Below are 19961 nucleotides of genomic sequence, written 5' to 3' on the forward strand. Positions count from 1 at the left end.
AGGAAGTGAGAGAAATCTATCCCTTGGAAGGGAAATTCAATCCTGGAAGAGTTATTATCGTGGGGGAAAAATGTCTCCATTGAAGCTTTCTCACCAATCCTTGTTTCCACAACAAGTCACATTTTTCATAATCCAGTGATTGCAAGGACAGAAAGGAAGGTGAAATCTTCTGAACAGGGGCACAGACAGTAAAGGAAACATTATGGGGTGTCAACCCCTCCCTATGCTACCCCCCAAAAAATTAAAAATTGACTGGAGTTAGACTTAAAAATGTTCTGACTTACATAACAATTCAACTTAAGAAAAAAAAACCCTACAAAACTATTTTGCAAGTAACTTAGGGATAGCCTATATATAAATGTATGCTTATGCGTTTGTTTTAAACCCATTATTCCAGTAAAAGGTGAACATACAAACACATATGATAGATTCATTAGATATATGTAAAAGGGTTTGGAGCCTTGAATGCAAATGCTTCACATTTTCTTGAATAACATTATGAGGAAAAAAGGATATGGAAGAGTGAGCTTGATATTTCTCTCATCAGCTTTCAGTACAGCTTTTTTGGACTGGTATTGGCCATACAGGCTAGAGCAGGCATGGGCAAACTTCGGCCCTCCAGGTGTTTTGGACTTCAACTCCCACAATTCCTAACAGCCTCAGACCCCTTCCTTTTCCCCCTCAGCCGCTTAAGCGGCTGAGGGGGAAAAGGAAAGGGCCTGAGGCTGTTAGGAATTGAAGTCCAAGACACCTGGAGGGCTGAAGTTTGCCCATGCCTTTGCTAGAGGTTTCTGCAAACTATATTTTTAAAAATCATTTTTGTAAAAAATCTGGGTTTATGGAAATTTTACTTACCTCCCATAAGGAACACTGTCCCAAAAAGCTTCATAGTGATGGAATAATAAGAAGTGTATTTTAAAAACAGGTTCCAGGACCAGTATTCAAAGGCTGAGATTCTGGATCTCTCAAAACAAGTGCCTAATTCCAAAATGTGAATTATGAAGGAGGTCCACAAGATTATCCTCGAGGAGGTCCCCAGTTAAGGCAAAAGTCTAGGCAGATATCTCAAATTTCGAGGAAGATTAGGTGTGGTTGATTCCTTTGAAAATACTGAAGGAAGATTTGAATTTCAAAGCAGGAGCTGATTTGTTTTCTGGGACTGGCTGCACCTTGTAGACATCCTGTCCATTTGGGGGATCCTTTACTGGAGGATTTTGGAGTATTTTGGAACTCCAGATAAGGGATAATCAATCTGGGTTGCTGCGAGTTTTCCTGGGTGCATGACCACGTTCCAGCAGCATCCCCTCCTGACGTTTTGCCTACATCTGTGGCTGGCATCTTCAGAACCTCTGAGGATGCTTGCCACAGATGCAAGCGAAATGTCAGGAGAGAATACTGCTGGAACATGGCCATACAGCTTGAAAAACTCACACCAAACCAGCAATTTCAACCATGAAAGCCTTCAACAATACTCAACCTGTTTTTTTATTGCAGTATAACTTTGGGGGCCCAACAGACAACAACAACCATAAGACATAAACAATATAAGGCATAGTATAGTAAAGTTTTCAATTTGTTTTTCTTTACGTCAAAATCCAGAATGTTATTTGAGGACTACAACACAGCCACATAGGCTTGAAAGATAGCATTTTCTGCAGTCATTTGGCAGCCTCAGCAAGCCGGTTGAATGCTTGTGACAATGCAGTAACAGTGTCTAAAATCCGGCGCCGGTCCTTTTCAGCTAAGCGTGTGCCACAACGCTGGAGGAATTTGTCCGGGTGCCAGAGGGCCTGCTGGCGTCGGAGGAAGCGCCGGTAAGCTCCCTGGTCAGCAGGGTCCACGCCGTGGAGTGCCACGGTGGCCATCTGCTCAGGTGTCCCAGATGGGCATGGCCAGGGAATGTCTGCATAACGCAATGACTGAGAACTGGAACTAGAGAAGACCTGGCTGCAGCCTTCTTCATAGCGCCGTTTCTTGGCCTCCTTCAACTCCTCCTCTTTGGCCCGGGCGCGCTTCTCGTACAGCAGACGCTCTTCTTCCAAGAGGCGCCATGACTTTGCAGAAGGTTTTGGGGTTTCCTTTTTAGGCCTTCGGTGATGCTGTTCCTCTTCTTTCTTGCATTTTTTCTTGTATTCCTGAAATATGCGGTTAGCCCAGTCTTCAAAGGTTTCTGGGTCTGGACCTTCGGTGCTGAATTCATCTGGGCAGGGTCAACAAGAAAAAAGAAGAAATGTCAAAAGGGATGCGGGAGAGATGGAAAGGACAAAATATACCAACACAAGAAGAACGGATGAGGAAGACATGCAAATTACCCAAGATGGACAAATTGACAATGTTGATCAAAGAGAAATATTTAACTAAATTTAATGATTTTTTTTTTTTGCATCAAAGTTGGGGACAGTCTTCAAATACTGGTTTTCTGATATAGAAAAGTAGAAGTGAATAAATAAAGTGACACTTAAAAAGAGTAACAAATGGGAAGGTAAAATCAGTAGGCAATGAATGTGAGGATTATCAATTAGTTTTAGCAGATATTTGTTTAGATTGTTTACGTTGTATGGTATATTGTAGATAAAGTGTGGTACTTGTAGTTTAGTTTTATATATAACGAAAACTCATTCTTTTTTCTGGCTTTTATGGCAGTGTTTTTTCCTTCATTTTTCTTTGTATCCTTCCTGCCAGAGCAGTACCTATTAATCTAATCACATTTGCATGTTTTCAAACTGCTAGGTTGACAGAAGCTGCAGCTAACAGTGGGAACTCACCCCACTCCTTGGATTTGAACCGCTGACCTTTCAGTCAGCAAGTTCAGCAGCTCAGTGGTTTTACCTGCAGCGCCACCAGTTATCTTTATTTGCAGCACAAATGAATTGATACAATAATATTATATTATTATATTATATTTATAAAATACGTGATTTTAATGTTTGTATTAGGTGTTTTAATTCTTTTAAGTCTAAATGTTTTTATCTCATGTTTAATAGTTTTATTGAATTTAATGCATAGTTATATGTTTACTGTTTTAGATATATGATTTGACTTTATACATATGTACGGCATTTAATTTTGCTACTATTATGTTGTAAACCGCTTTGAGTTCCCCCAGGAGTGAGAAAAGCAATACATACATTAAATAAAAATAAATAAAATAAATAATATCTTTTAGTATTTATAATAAACAAGGAATTTTCTTTCATCCTTCTTTGGCAAAGTTTCACATAACTAATGAGTGACTATTTCTCAATCTGGCCCAAATATCACCAGCAGAAGCCCCTTGCAAACATGTCAAGTATACTTTTTCATGATCTGCACATAGACTTTGCTATAATCTATAAAAAGCTAGCTGATTTACTTCTGGGATATAGTGGACAGTGCAAGTGAAATATATAGAATGTTTTTCATATCTCAAAATGCAGACAGAAAGGTTAAGGCCAGGAACAGCAACTTGCCATCAACTCTCTAGAGAAATCAGAGGTTGAAAAGTGGACTTTGGACTTCCTGGTTCACAACTTGCTTGTTCTCTCTCCCTGCCATCACACTTCTAGAACTTGCAGTAAATCAATGTCATCTTTTTTTCTCCTTTTTCCTGTTAGCGTCATTCACTGCTCCGGAATGACATTGATAAAATAATTCCCTAACATGACTGTGCAGGTGATTTTTGTCCTAGCTCTAAATAGACCACGTTATCCAAGCTTGTGAAATAGTATTTCCCCAGATTTCTGAAGCCAAAGGTGTGGCTGGGTCAACAGTTTTAACTTCAAGGTTGATTCTGGGTCAACAGGGAAAGGCCCCTGGTATACCGGTAGGTTGCAACTTAGAATCAGAGAGTTGGAAGAGATCACAAGGACCATCCCATTCTGCCATGCAAAAACGCATCATCAAAGCCCTCCCAACAGATGGCCAATGACCCTCTGCTTAAAAATCTCCAGAGAAGGAGATGTCACCATTTATTTATTTATTTATTGCATTTATATTCCACCCCTCTCACCCTGAAGGACACTAAGGGCAGATCAAAGAACATACGTATGCGGCAAACATTCAATGTTATTTATACATTGACAAGGCAGACAATTGTACATAGATAGATAGATAGATATAGACTTTTCCCATCTTCAGCATCTTGGAGGCTTGTGCTCAATTCCAGCCACAGGGGGATGCTGTCGCTTCAAAGAGCTTTGTTCAAAAATTTCCTCCTTTGATCAAATCACGGCATTTTTCTGGCATTTCCTTATGGGTACCTTAAAATACCTCCCCGCTTTTAAGCGATACCTATTTATCTACTTACATTTTGCTTTCAAACTGCTAGGTAGGCAGAAGCTGAGCTAAAGGCCAGGAGCTCACCGTGACCCGGGCTTCGAACTGTCAACCTCTGACTGACAAGATTTATTGCAGCTGGTGGTTTAACCTGCTGTGCTAAAGCCCAGTCATTCATGTTCCTAGGCAGCATATTACTCTGTCAAATGGCCCTTACCATTAGGAAGTTCTTCCCAATATTTAGATTGAGTCACCTTTCCTGCTATTTGAATCCATTGCCCTGTGCCCTAATTTCCAGAACATCAGGAAAACAGCCTGCCCCCCCCCCCTCTCCTCAGGATTTCAACAGCTATCATGCCCCCTCTCAGGCTTCTCTGCTCCAAGTTAAACATACCCAACTCTTTTGGCCGCTCCTCATAGGGCTTGACTTTCAAATCTCTGATCATTTTGGTGGCCCTTCTCTGGACACCTTCCATATTTCCTGAATTGTGGTTTCCAGAACTGGACACAGTGTGATTATAGGTAAGGTCTGACCAAAACAAAGATGATGACTTCCCTTGACATTATACTCTTACTGATGCATCCCAGAATTGCACTGACCATTGAGTCCAGTTCTGGGCACCACAACTCAAGAGCAATATTGACAAACTGGAAATGTCCAAAGAAAGCTGACCTAAATGATCAAAGGTTTGGAAGTCAAGCCTTACGAGGAGCAGCTGAGGATAGGTTTAGATTGAGAAAGAGAAGACTATGAGGGGACATGATAGCCATGTTTAAATATTTGAATGATTGTCACACTGAGGTGGGGGCAACTTTGTTTTCTGCTGCTCCAGACACTGGGACACAAAGCAATGGTTCCAAACCACAGGAATAGAGATTCCAGCTAAACATTACGAGGACCTTCCTGATGGTAAGAGCTATTCAACAGTGCAGTATGCTGCCCAGGAGAGAGATTGAATGGCCATCTGTCAAGAGGGCTTTGGTTGTGTGTTCCTGCATGACAGTATGGAGTTGTACTGGGCATCCCTTGTGATCTCTTCAAATTCTATGATTCTATGTGGTATTTCTCTCTGTGTTAGACTACTATTAAAATATAGAAAGGAAGCCAGTAAAACCAAAGAAAATAAAGCACAGACCATCTCAAATCTCACAAAGGGGGGGGGGGCACCCTAACAGACACTATGAGAAACTCTAACCCTAGAAAAAAGCCAGACCTCACCTTCATACTGCCAGAAAGTCTCCTGATATTCATCTTCCCATTCACCAAGAAGCTTGGACTGCCACTCCCTCTCGGCATCCCGTTCATCCTCTTCTTTCCCAAAGTCTTTCTGGGGACACTGCAAACAACGAAAAGATATCAGCAATTCAAGTCAGTATTTGAAACTCAACCAATCTGGTAAAATTCTGTGCCTGGTGTGTTGGAAATAGCAACCTCCCAAGTCTTTCACTATTTCCTTGTTAATAGTACGTATTTGCTAACCTGTATTCTATGTGTATATTGATTTGCCAGTTTGACTGTACCTCTTTGGTGTGGGAGGGGTTATAGACATGTGATTGTACTGAGCATGTTCAGACTCAAGACTCCATTTTGCTCTGCACCTCAGTGGAGGTGGATGCATGTTGCTGTTTGAACTTCAGTAGAGAAGTATGACTTATGAACTTCAGTGAGTACAACTATACCTAAAGACTACAGACTTTTGATTAAGAATGATACCCGATGTACTCAATACAGAAAGAAACTACATCCTATCTATAACTGAACTTTAATAAGAAATGTGCCTGTATGGTGAATTAATACAAGCTGTTTGTGAGTAAACAAGATGTTATTTTTCAAAGAAGACTTTGTTTTTTTATCTCTGAGTACATATTCTAAACTAAGAGGTTTCAAGGGAGTGTATATCTTTTGGGCAATTACAAACTACAACTGCAATTTCAACTTCAAAGAAACAACCATCCTCTGCTAACCAAATATATTTTTGTAGTGGCATGGTCCTTTAGTATAACAGCTCAGTTACCTGTGTGCCATTACATAAATGCTAATGAATATCACTTGTTCAAAGGGTTGACTTCAAACCAGGTCATGCTTTTTTTGACTAGTGGTTTTCAAAAGGTGGTCTCCACATGTTCATGGAGATTCATATTTGCCAAGCGGATATTACATCATTTTTCCTTTTCAATAAGATTATGGTTGCCATTTATTTCCAAAGGGGTATGTGCCCAGAGACTGGGTGCAGTTATTGCCAATATGGTGAACCATGACTGTTACCCATTTCTCTTCCGTTTGTCCCAGGAGGTCCCCCGGTGTCTTTCCATCTCTGTTGCGGATGTTCAAGGCAGAAGGGCAACGTTTTCGCAAAGGTACAAACAGGTCTTCATAAACTGGGGAAGAAAAGTGTAAAAACAATGAAGTTAACAATCAATGTTGTTAGTGACTACTTTGCCAAATAAGGGAGACAACTTAGTTTCCTAGGCCTCTACTACACTGCCATATAAAATCCAGATTATCTGCTTTGAACTGGCTTACAAGGCAGTGTAGATTCATATAGTCCAGTCTGATAATCTGGATTATATTGCAGTGTATAAGGGGCCCAAGATCCTATAACAGTGAATACTCTGAACTTCAGTTTTAAAAAGTCAGCTTCTCTCTCTCTGATCTACAGTTCATTTTTCTGCATTGTAGTAGCAACAAAGAAACACAAGGGGGACCCTGTCAAAGTTTACACTGCTGTTCATACTAATGGGTAACATGTTTTGTAATATTGTTAATTCTGTAAACAGTTGCATGCTTGAAAGATCATCAATGGTCTTATAAACACAATCTAATTTATTTTAGAAATTTTAATTTCTCCAACCGGGGAAAAGGGTTTGACATTTTCTTGTAATGATATATAACTGTTCATAGATAAATTAGAATTTTATGGTAGTGCAAACTTGCTAAACCAAACAATCTATGCCTTAGATTTAATATACACACTATATTTTATGTTGTCAAATAGATACATTATACCTATTTTTCTTTGATTCCTTTTAATGTCTATAAAAACCCACTCCCAGTATACATACTTTTGAGTACTAAAGCATCATGATGAGTACATAAAACTACATTTGTGTTCATGTGGGTTCCTCTCCACATACTTTGTGATATTAAACATCCAGAATTATTATGCTTGTATATTAGTCAAAAGGGAGTTAAAGCAGAGATGGAAAACATATACTTTTCCAGATGCCACTGGACTTCAATATCCCCCACTATTAGCTATCCTGGGTAGGACACGCTCCCTCTCTTGTGTTAAAGAGTTTTGAGAAGTGTTTCATTTCTCAAGGAAGACAACAGCTGATTGGTAAAAGGGGAAGATGTCAAAAACATCTTAGAAGGCAGAGGACTCATGAGCTCAAAACCTTGAGGTTGGAGCCAACAAGTACAGACAGTTTTGTTGGAGATGGAACCAGGTAATTTAAACCTGTCTCCTGCAATGGTCAGAAATGTTTCACTGTGAATCCTGTAAGACCTAGGGGTCCATCTGCACTGTATAACGAATGTAGTTTGTCACCATTTTAATTGCCATGGCTAAATACTATGGAATCATGGAAGTTGTAGTTTTATAGTCTTTAGCCTTTTCTGCCAAAGAGGACTGGTGCCTCACCAAACTACAAATTACAAAATGCCGAGCCCTAGAGAAGGTTGGACAGTTTGTGTGTCTCTGTGTTGGCTACACAGCTCCATTCAAAGCAGGGCTGGCCAGAATTGTTGTTTACCTTCTGAGATGCAACCAATATTCTACCAACACACCCATTCTATGTGTTGTTAAAGGCTTTCATGGCCGGAATCACTGGGTTGCTGTGAGTTTTCCGGGCTGTAGGGCCATGTTCCAGAAGCATTCTCTCCTGACGTTTCACCCACATCTATAGCATGCCATAGATGTGGGTGAAACGTCAGGAGAGAATACTTCTGGAACATGGCCCTACAGCCTGGAAAACTCACAGCAACACACCAATTCTATTTTATTTTATTTTTTCGTTACTTGGAACAACAAATAAAATTCTGTCTATCCACATAATTCAGAGTCTCAAAATATCTGGGCACCTAAGGATAAAAAATCCCACAAGCAACTCTTCTAATTCCTAGCACTACAAATACCATAACAAAAAGGCAAACAGCTAGGAATTTCCTCCCCTTTTATGATATTCAAAATCAACAGACTTGAAACAGCTACCTCACTATACTTCAGGGTTGGACCTGCCCCAATTCATAACACAACTCAACCAATAAAATTATTTTTCTTGGTGTCTTTGTTTTTAGGCCTGTTCCTGGGATTATTTAGGTGTGCTGATTCAAACAATTGCATTGAAAAGCCTTCGTTAGCTCTACATTCTTAGATATGGTTATCATGGTTTTCTATGGGTCAGCAGATAGTGACTGGTAGATGCCCATATGTTCTGTATCTCAAAAAAAGAGCTGGTAGGGGGAAACTGGTGCAATTTTTGGAATCAGCAGGTCAGATATAGCCAGAGACAGGCCAAACATTTGAAGCAACAAAATATATGCTGGCCAGCACACTTTGTCTCACCTGTGCCTCCCTTGCGCGCAACCTGCCGGGCAGCCACATGTAGAGCCGTATCTCCATTCCGATCCAGAGCATTGGCATCTGCTCCATACTTCAGCAAGAGGATTGCAGATTTGAGGTCCTGCCGGGCACAGGATCTATGCAGCACAGTCCGGTTCTTGTTTCCAGAAGTATCAGCCAAATCCAAGGTTTCCCTGTGATGCCGCAGGAGCCTGTGCAGCTTGTGACGATGGCCAGAATCTACATAGCGCCACAGACGACGCTGAGACTTCAATGCAATGGGAGTGGACATGCTGTTGAAAGGGCTGGGTATTGACAGACAAAGGGAAAGAAGATACAGGATCAGTGCCAATTCCTCCTCCAAAATCTTGGTAATTTTCTACCACGACATCTTTGCTATGCAATACACCTTTTAGTTGTGTGTCTTCAAGTTGTCTCCAACTGATGGTGAACCTTTTCTGCCAAAGACTGCTGGAACCTCACTAAACTACAAATCACATCATTCCACAGCTTTGAGCCATGGCAGTGAAAATGCATTAATTGTATAGTATAGATACACCAATGGCTGAGCAGGGATTCAATTTGTTGTCTCCAGAGTCATGCTCTAACACGCAAACCACTGTACTAGGCTGGCTCCAATAATCTTTTCTTCCTCCATCTCTGAAAGTCCTCTCTACTTTTTGCTTAACTTTTATTTATGCTTCCAACCCAATCAGGGCCATAGCCAGGTTTGAAGGTTGGAAACTTTTTTTTAGCGAATCATGAAGAGTAGTTCCATAATGCAAAATAATTTTAGAAATCAGGCTTCCATCAATAAACTTCAATGGACACTAAAGACAGATAAACGTCAGTGGACACTCATGGGGATTTGGTTAACCAGTTAAAATTCATGAATAAACCAGTTTTTTAGGAGGGAAAAACCTGAAAAAATTGGGGTGGGGTTGAACCCCTAACACCCCGACCCCCCCCCCCCCGGGCTTCAGCCCTGAACCCAATTATGACATGGACAATAAGGAGTCCCATTACAAAAGTCTACTATTCTACTCCCATCTCTCTTTGACCAGGAATTGTATTCCATACATGCACTTCTTTGAAAATAGTAATGGAGTAAGGTAGATGCTAATACAGCCACCCAACTACTTGTTGGAGAACAATAAGCAGCTAATTATTGAAAACTAAGTATCAAGAGTTATTCAATTTTCCATTTTGACTATTCATGAAAAGAGGAAAGTGGGCTGATGGTGATTATAATAATGCTTTGTCAGGATGGGGGCTTTGAGGCATCTCTGGTAGTCCCAGGCCCTACTTACACTACTATATAATGCAATTTGAATCTGCATTATATGGTCAGTGTAGACTCATATAATGCAGTTCAATGCAGTTAAACTGCTTTATATGAGTCTGTATTGGAATACTGTGTCCAATTATGGGCACCACAACTTAAGGGAGATTTTGACAAGCTGGAATGTGACCAGAGGAAGGAGACTAAAATGATCAAGGGTCTGGAGAACAAACCCTACAAGGACTGGCTGAAAGAGCTGAGCATGTTTAGCCTGAAGAAGAGGAGACATAGTGGCCATGTATAAATATGTGAGGGAAAGTCATAGGGAAGAGGGAGCAAGCTTGTTTTCTTCTGCCCTGGAGACTAGGATGTAGAACAATGGCTTCAAACTACAAGAAAGGAGATTCCACTGGAAAACTAGAAAGAAATTCCTAACTGTGAGAGCTGTGCAGCAGTGGAACTCTCTGCCTCGGAGTGTGGTGGAGGCTCCCTCTTTGGAGGCTTTTAAATAGATGCTGGATGGCCATCTGTCTGGGTGCTTTGAATGCGATTTTCCTGCAGTGGGTTGGACTGAATGGCTCACGAGTTCTCTTCCAACTCTATGATTCTATTATTATATATTATTATATTGTACTATATTATTATACCATAATATATATAATATACTACCAGTATGTTATACAATTAGTATTATATATGCTTCTGATCTTAGGAGATGTGTCAATAATATAAATATTTATGGCATCACATGCTGAGTGCTTCAGTAACACTTCCCATGCTGGGAAAAGTTAAAATTTTTGAGGTTTCAGCTCCCGAAACACATTATGTAACAAAATTTGAAAATAAAATTCTGTTCCTGGTTTGAAAGTATTATTTCCTGTTTGAGTGTGTGGAACCTACTTTGAAAGTAGTTGTTATACTCCAGAAACTTTGTTTTGTGACTGCTATAAACTATGTTGAATTGGTTGAGACTTGATGAGTTACTCATTGAAAATCTATAGCAGGATGTCATGCAAACAGTTTAATAAACTTTTTCCATGTTTTATGATATAACCAATTAAGAAATGACATGTATAACCAACGAACAAAGATAGTGTTACATAGTGACATTACTCTCCCCATCAGCAACAGAAACACTGATCTAAGATGCCTTCATTCTACCTTTCATTAAACCTCTGAAACCTCTAAATCTACCATCTGGAGAATTATATCCCATCATCCCCTTTCCCGGTTTAAACCATCTCTGCCCCAATTTACATATTCCTTTTATTTCTCCCATCATGTTTACCTTTAAGAGCGCTCCCACTCCAAGGTTTTCCCTTTCAGAAGCAGCTCACTTCCGCCTTGATCTGGGGGTGTTCTAATGGGAACGGAAACCTACAACTAAGGGCGGATGTGGCTTCAAGTCGTTGTTCAATGTAGAACTCTATTACTTTTTGCCCTTACTTGGTGCTCTCAATTCTACAGTCCGAGTAGGAAACTGAACATGGAGATAATAGTGCCTATTAATTATTGCTGATAAAAAGGGTTCCAACTCTATACGCAAGGGGTATGCCTCATTGTTTGTCATTATTTGCTTTTAATTATTGTATTTAAACCACTGAGCTGCTGAACTTGCTGACCAAAAGGTCAGCGATTCGAATCCAGGGAGCAGAATGAGCGCTTGCTGTTAGCCTCAGCTTCTGCCAACCTAGCAGCTTGAAAACATGCAAATGTGAGTAGGTCAATAGGTACCACTCTGGCGGGAAGGTAACGGCGCTCCATGCAGTCATGCTGACCACATGATCTTGAAGGTGTCTACGGACAATGCCAGCTCTTCAGCTTAGAAATGGAGATGAGCACCAACCCTGAGTCGGACACGACTAGACCTAATGTCAGTGGAAAACCTTTACCTATCATATTTAAATATGAATATTTAAATATGCGGTATAGTATGAAGCTTAGTTTTAAGCAACTATATTTAGCTGGCATCTACCAATCTCCATGGTCCACACATATAAACCAGAATGTCAAGGCAGATAATCCACAATATCTGCTTGGGTTATACGAGTCCATACTGTCATATAACCCAGTTCAATGTGGATTTTATACAGTTGTGTGGAAGGGGCCCATGAAACCTGAATCGTTTGTTGTTGTTATCCAAAATGAAATTTGCTGTGTTCCTTTAAAGATGGCAGGGATAAATACTGAATCAGTACTCCATCTTAAGAGTGGCAAAAACTTCAAGTGAGTCAAAAATGAAAATATTTTCCCACTCTCAAGAAACTTTCCACGCTGTAGCTCTTTCTTCCCACCCAAGGTCACTGAGAATACATCTACACTGTGGAATTAATGCCATTTGATCCCACTTTAATTGCCATGGCTCAATGCTATGGAATCCTGGAAGTTATAGTTTGAAAAGGCATCAAAACTCTTTTGCAAAGACGACAAAAACATAAAATTCCCGATTCCAAACTGCATTTATTCGACAGTAGATGTACCTTGGGTCAGTTTCCATGGCTGAGTGGGAATTAGAACCCTGGAATCATAATCCAACACTTGAACCATCACTTCATGCTGATATTCAATGAGAATAATGCCCATTGAAGCCAGTGAGGTTTAACAGAGGGCCCTTCCACAGTCATATAACCCAAAATATCAAAGCAGAAAATCCCACAATATCTGCTTTGAGCGGGGTTATCTGAGTCCACACTGCCATATATTCCAGTTCAAAGCAGAAAATGGGGGGTTTTATTCAGCCGTGTGGAAGGGGCCAGAGAAGACCTGAATAGAATGGATTATGTTACTTGCCATCAAGCTGACTTTGTCTTATGGTGGCCCTTATAAATGAGAAACCTTCAAATCACCCTATTATCAACAGTCCTGCCCAGGTCTTGCAAGTTCATGAATAGAGTCTATCTGACTGAAATGTGTGTGTGTGTGTGTGTGTGTGTTTTTTTTTTTTTACTATCACCATGTACTTACAAATATTATTGTATTTTCTTTGGGATTATGTCTTTTCCTATGACTGAAGTATGCCAGTCTCAGCTTAGTCACCTTGGTTTTCAGGAAGAATTCAGGTTTGATTTATGTGTGTGCCTTCAGGTCACCTGATGACTTATGATGACTACTTGAATTTCATAGGGTTTTCTTAGAAAAAAGAACACTCCGAGGTGGTTCCATCCTCTGAAACATAGCCGACAGCTTCCAGTATTCATTGGTGGTCTCTCATCCAAATACTGAGGACTGACCTTGTTTTGCTTCCAAGATATCTTGTGTTTTGTGTATTGTCCTACCAAGGCTCAAATGCTAGAAGAGTGAGCTTGGTTTATATAGCTTAGTAGTGAAGTATTTCTGGGAATACTTCTCTTTCAACTTTATGCTTCCTCTAAGGAAATTTTAAGATGCTGCTTTTTATTTGGAAACAGTAATTCTACATAGGCAACTGTCATCTCTCAGCATCTTTGAGATGCAGGTGGCAAAGACAGAAGAACGGCCTGACCCAGGGAAGCGTGCTTGCTCCATCAATATTTGACATGCACATAAATGATCAGCCACTGCCAGAAGGGACAGAGAGTTTCATCTATGCTGAGGATCGTACCATCACCACTCAAGCAAGGAGCTTTGAAATGGTTGAACAGAAGCTCTCCAAAGCTTCAGATGCTTTTACTGTCCATTACAGGGAAAACCAGCTGTTTCCTAATCCATCTAAAACACAGATGTGTGCTATTCATCTTAAGGATAGAGAAGCATCTCAAGCTCTGAAGATTACCTGGGAAGGAATCACACTGGAGCATTGCAGCACACCAAAATACCCCAGAGTCACTCTGGACTGTGCTCTGACTTATAAGAAGTGCTGCTTGAATATCAAGCAAAAAGTGGGTGCTAGAAATAATATCATACGAAAGCAGACTGGCACAACCTGGGGATTACAACCAGATACGGTGAAGACATCTACCATTGTGCTTTGCTACTCTGCTCGTGAATACGCATGCTCAATGTGGAATACACCTCATTGAGCATTAAAACAGTGGATGTGGCTCTTAATGAGACATGCCTCATTATCACAGGATGTCTATGCTTTACACCACTGGAGAAATTACACTGTTTAGCCGGTATTGCACCACCTGACATTCATCGGGAAGTAGCAGCCAGCAATGAAAGGATCAAAGTATTGACATCTCCAGCCCATCCTCTGTTCAGATATCAAACAGCACACCAATGCCTTAAATCAAGAGATAGTTTCCTAAGATCTACAGAGATACAAAACAATTGAAATGGACTAAAAGCATATGAACAAGTTAGGTTAATACAGCTTTAAACTCTGTGCATAGCAAAATACTGGTGGAGGACTTAATAGCTGATGATGGGAGATGTAGTCCAGCCACATCCAAGTATCTAATCCAGCCACTGCTGGATATAATATCCTTTTCTTGGAGAGTGACCAGAAACAGAATGTATTCCAAATGCAGCTTTATTTTAGAACTCTTTCCCAATGATGCTCAATAAGGAATTTGCTGACATGTAGCTAACCAGCTAATCCACAATCGAAGGAGAGTTCAGAAGTCAATGTTCATGTAAGTGCGGAGGTTGCGTTCCCAGGCAACTGCCTTTGCTTCCCGGCGCCGGGCCTCTCGTTTCCCCACAGTTGCTGCCCGTTCTTTCCTGGGTCGTTCCTTCCTGGTCTCAACCGCACTGGGATCATTGGCATCAAAGTGGGTCACCTTGGGCTTGAGGTCGCTGCCAAAGCCCAGGCCTCTCTGATCACGCTTGAGCACAGTCTGGATGGGGAATCTGCGACCAGCACCCTCAGGCCCCAAACCCGTTTCCTGATCCCAGCCTCCTTTGACCATCAGCTGGTAGCCCACGTTGTTCTCAGGGATGTGGTAGCGCGTGGGGGGCAGTGGGTCATGCCGATTGAAAAGATGGGCAGTCGAACGCTCATGGAGAGCCACCGTATCTTCACTGTAGTGGGCCTGGCACACAGCACAGTATTTTTTCTCAGGTGGTGTCTGGGGACTGCAGGAAGAAGGCAAATTAAATGAGGAAAAGCAGGATATGGCCACACAAGCGGTAACACTAGCAAATCTCACTGTGTACCTCAATGAGCTCCCCTTCTGCCTGAACCGTCCGTGTAAACTTTAGTAAAGAATCCTACCAATACCTTTACTTGAAATTTCAGTTATTGTACTGTGTGTACAGTAGAGTCTCACTTATCCAAGCTAAATGGGCCGGCAGAAGCTTGGGTAAGCGAATATCTTGGATAATAGGGAGGGATTAAGGAAAAGCCTATTAAACATCAAATTAGGTTATGATTTTACAAATTAAGCACCAAAACATCATGTTATACAACAAATTTGACAGAAAAAGTAGTTCAATACGCAGTAATGTTATGTTGTAATTACTGTATTTACGAATTTAGCACCAAAATATCACGATATATTGCAAACATTGACTACAAAAATGGCTTGGATAATCCAGAAGCTTGGATAAGCGAGGCTTGGATAAGTGAGACTCTACTGTATATGTGTCTTTAAGCTCCTGCTGTTTTATATTGACCCTATGAATTCTATAGTTTTCTTAAACCAGGAATATTAATTGTTAGTCACACTGATACCCTGCCTTTATTGAGCTCAAACCAATCCTGTGATTATATCAGACCAAAAGAAAGTGACTGGTACAAGACTGGTACAAGTGAATGTCATTACTCAGGATAGATTACAACCTGGATTTGCTTACTCCCATTTCCATTCTCTAACCCCTATTTGTTTGTATATTTGTTTACTATCCCAGCTTTCTCCAAATATACAAGGCACTAACATGAATTAAAATAAGATATAGTTAAAAAAATGATAAAACACAGATAACGATTACACAATCTACCTTATGAAAACATGATACACTCATTCCTTCACATTTGCAAGCTCAGCACTTGCGGATTATTTTACAGATAAAATAAAAATCACAAGTGATATTCTTTTTTCCTAGGACAAGACAAAGAGATGCCTATAGAAGTCCTCTCTCAAGGAAAAATACAGTTTATGATTTGAAATGATATTGGTGTTTTTTCCACTTCAGGAGGGATCTTGCTCTCCTAACTCTTGTGAAAGCAGCGAACCAACTGTTCCTCAAAACCATGTGAAACCATTATATCATACTAGTTGCCTTTGCTAATGCAGCCCTTTTCTCATCAATCTTCCTGAACCAAAATGGTCCTAGGAAAGTAACAGAGGTAAACTTGTGCCCTTTCCAAAGTTGTTGGATTGACAGACTATTGGCCTTGGTGGGCTGATAAGAATTGCAAATGAAAAACATATTGTGTATTGCTACCGACTCTCGTATATCACAAAACACAACAGGATACACCTTTGAGGATAATTTTTCAAAATCCCTACAGTCATAATTTGGTAGAGAAAGGTGGCAGAAACCAATTGCCATAACAGAGATGAACAGTTACTGCACCTTGTTTTATTGCCAAGTCACCACTCTTGCAGGACTCTTATGATGAAAAATTACAATGTTTAATTATTTTGTTTTTTAGTGGCCTGGGCTTTGCAGGCTAGTAAAAAGACCATAATTTGTAATAGCAAAATGACTAGATGAATGCAACATCTTGGTATATACAGTTCTAGTTAATCAGTGAAAATAACAACATACCAATTATTGTTTCAACTCTGATAAGCTATAATCTGTACTGTAAGCTTATTCTTGGGCTAAAGGTCTAAAGCCTCTTAAAGGCATCAGATTCAATCTGATCTTTGAAGTAAGTAGGGTCAGTTCTGGTTAGTTAGTACTTGAAGTGGGAGACAACCAATGAATATCAGATACTGTCGACTGTAGAGTTCTTTAGCACATTATACTGTCATGTACTGCTATTCCAACATCCTATGGCATGCTAGGATTTGTAATTTAGGGAGAAGCATTTAGAATTCTCAGCCAGAGAGAGGTTGGGCCTGACTAAACTACAAATTCCAGAATTCCACATAATGTTTACATGAAGATTCAAGTGGAGTGACATTGCTATAACAGAGGCATATATTAGGTAATATTTCAGAGGAAAGAACTGGCAAAACCACTCTTGCCTAAGAAAGTCTTACACATTTCATGGGGCCACTTATAAGGTGACAGGAGACTTGAAGAACATCACCAGACTATGGAAGACTGCAAATAATCAATCAAAAGGTAGTGTAATTGGGATATTTTTCCTTTTAGAGCAGGTATGTGCAAACTGCGGCCCTTCAGGTGTTTTGGACTTCAACTCTCATAATTCCTAACAGCCGGTAGGCTGTTAGGAATTGTGGGAGTTGAAGTCCAAAACATCTGGAGGGCCGAAGTTTGCCCATGCCTGTTTTAGAGGGTAACACTAAACCATGGACGCTCACCTGGTTGGTTCCTCCTTCACTTGAGGTCTTCCACTGTTTTGTAGCACATCCACTACATTCTCGTGGCCTGCTTCTTCCGCCAGATCCATTGCATCTCGACCTTGTCTCTCACAGACCCCCACCCAGGCAGCCCCACAACTCAGAAGATACTTGACGGCTTCATCATGGCCAGCATAAGCAGCACACATGATAGCTGTCCAGTAATAACTATCTCGGTAGTTTACGTCGCAACATTCTTTCTCTATCAAGGTCCTCAGAGAACTCAGGTTGCCATCCTGGGCAGCCTTCAGGAGCCGATTCCCTAGACGGGAGTCTGTCACTTTACACTGAACATGAGGAGTGTCTACTGTTGGCCGGTGGAGTGTACGTGGCACCTTCCGTTTCCTGTGCAAGGGTTTCCCAGGACCATTGGGGAGCACCAGGTTCTCATAGAAACTGCGCACTGCTTCTCCAGGTACACTCTGTTCCTCCTGGTTAGTCACAGAGGAGCCTCTGCTGCTTTTCTTCTGGACTTGTCCATCTCTCCAAAGATCCGATTCCTCCTGAGCACGAGTGAAGGCAATCAGCTGGGGCCCATGATTCATACTGACACAGAGTGGGGCTGGCCACAAAGCTAAAATGATAGCTTTGAGCTTCTTGGCCTGTAGAAAGGAAGAATTAGGCCATTGGTTTATATCATGATTGCACAAGGCATTTTGGACTTCAGCTCAACAAGTTGTAAAGCAGGCATGGGAAAACTTTGGCCCTCCCGGTGTTTTGGACTTCAACTCCCACAATTCCTAACAGCCAGTAGGTTGTTAGGAATTATGGGAGTTGAAGTCCAAAACACCAGGAGGGCCAAAGTTTGCTCATGCCTGTTCTAAAGGATTGGTTTGCATACATACTTACAAGATACATTATTGGCTAAGGACATGAATGTACCAAGATTCCACAAAAAGATATATATAAGACACAGAAGCCAGATTTGTTATAACCTATTGGACAAATTGATGATGCTGATCAAGGAGAAATTCCTAACTGACTTCAAGACAGACTGGGATTTCTTTTATCATTTTTATAGCAAAGATGGGGACAAACTTCAACTACTGGATTTATTGCTGAGAAGTGGTATCTCATAAGGAAGGGTGGATATTATTATATTTATTTATACCCCGCTTTATCTCTCCTGAAGGAGACTCAAAGCAGCTTAACATAAAAGCATCAGCATACAATTTACAATATACAAATATACCAACTATCTCCAGAACACATTAAAGTTGCTGTGAGTTTTCCAAGCTATATGGCCATGTTCCAGAAGCATTCTTTCCTGACATTTCGCCTGCATCTATGACAGGCATTCTCAGAGGTGGTGAGCAACCCAGTGATTCTGGTTATGAAAGCCTTCAACACAAAGTTTACTCTGATCACCAAGATCTTAAGTCTTACAGAGAGATTGAGAAATTTCCTTTTTTGGATGACTCCCATAATATATTGGTTGCTTGGGATTCTTGGGCTTCTTATCCTAAAAAGTGACATTTTCAGCTTCATTTTTCCCATCATTTGCAAAACAAATAGTGGTAGTAGTAGTAACAGAAGTAATAATAATAAAGTTTTCTGCTAGGGATAGAAGGCTGAGCTCCATCCCCTTCTGAAAATTAGATTGGATTATTTGGCACAGGAAGTGAAATCGAGTCACAGGCCCTATCTACGCTGCCATATAATGCAGTTTGAAACTGAATTATACGGTCACTGTAGACTTGTTTAATGCAGTTTAACTACACTGACCTTCACTATGTGTATCTAAACAGAACATATAATTTCAATAGTAGTGTCGAAGTAGAAACAACTTTAGACAGTGAAGTAAACACTTACTCACCTTCCTTCTTCCTGGCTCCTTGGTAGACTACCGGAAGTCCGCCTTACCATAGAACTGAAGAGTGGCGGAACGCCAGAGCGTCCTAAACTACCAATCCCAAGACTCCATGTTGCCATGGCAGTTAAAGTGCGATAAAGGCTTCCCCCTGACGTTAAGTCCTTAGAGTGACACTCACTAAGAAGGTTTTTTTCATCCCCCAACTGGGATTCGAACCCCGGCCTCCAGAGTCATGAATTCAGCACGCAAAACACTACGCCACGCTGGCTCCCTACGAGTGCTTCTCAAACTCTCATCATTTTAGTGTTTTCGGAGTGAATTGAACGACGCATGCGCCGCAAGTGTAGCTTACGAACAAGCGAGAAAGCAACGCATGCGCAGTAATTAAGGTTGTTGAATGCGAGCGGGCGGGGAAAAGGATAAGCGCGCGCGTGTGCAAGCTGAAGAGCGCACGCATGCGCCTCCCTGCTTTCTCTCAGCGCGAGGCGTTCCAGTTGACGAAGCGGTTTTTTTTTTTAACCGTTGCCCTCATTTGCATACCGCGCGCGCATCCCTTTGACAGCTCTTGGGCTTTCTCCCATTGAAGCACTCTAATGGAACTGCAGCCATTAAGAGGAGAGGTAGACTTTTAGAAGTGGGGAGGGACC

General features: G+C 41.0%; 2 protein-coding genes across 2 annotated transcripts; both read right to left on the bottom strand.

The window, feature by feature from the left end:
- Positions 1-1471: 1471 nt before the first annotated feature.
- Positions 1472-11518, bottom strand: nfkbil1 (NFKB inhibitor like 1). The gene is made up of 5 exons (XM_062973651.1): positions 11390-11518; positions 8823-9124; positions 6521-6633; positions 5474-5591; positions 1472-2200 (listed from the first exon to the last, which is right to left on the bottom strand). The coding sequence occupies exons 2-5, from the start codon at positions 9109-9111 to the stop codon at positions 1659-1661; spliced, it is 1062 nt and encodes a 353-aa protein (XP_062829721.1). The 5' UTR covers positions 9112-9124; positions 11390-11518; the 3' UTR covers positions 1472-1658.
- Positions 11519-14536: 3018 nt separating this feature from the next.
- Positions 14537-19669, bottom strand: gpank1 (G-patch domain and ankyrin repeats 1). The gene is made up of 3 exons (XM_062973652.1): positions 19318-19669; positions 17463-18103; positions 14537-15099 (listed from the first exon to the last, which is right to left on the bottom strand). Exons 2-3 carry the CDS (start codon positions 18044-18046, stop codon positions 14640-14642), a joined length of 1044 nt encoding a protein of 347 aa, XP_062829722.1. The 5' UTR covers positions 18047-18103; positions 19318-19669; the 3' UTR covers positions 14537-14639.
- Positions 19670-19961: the final 292 nt, after the last annotated feature.

Source organism: Anolis carolinensis, chromosome 2, assembly GCF_035594765.1.
Source record: "Anolis carolinensis isolate JA03-04 chromosome 2, rAnoCar3.1.pri, whole genome shotgun sequence".
Classification (NCBI taxonomy): Eukaryota; Metazoa; Chordata; class Lepidosauria; order Squamata; family Dactyloidae; genus Anolis; species Anolis carolinensis.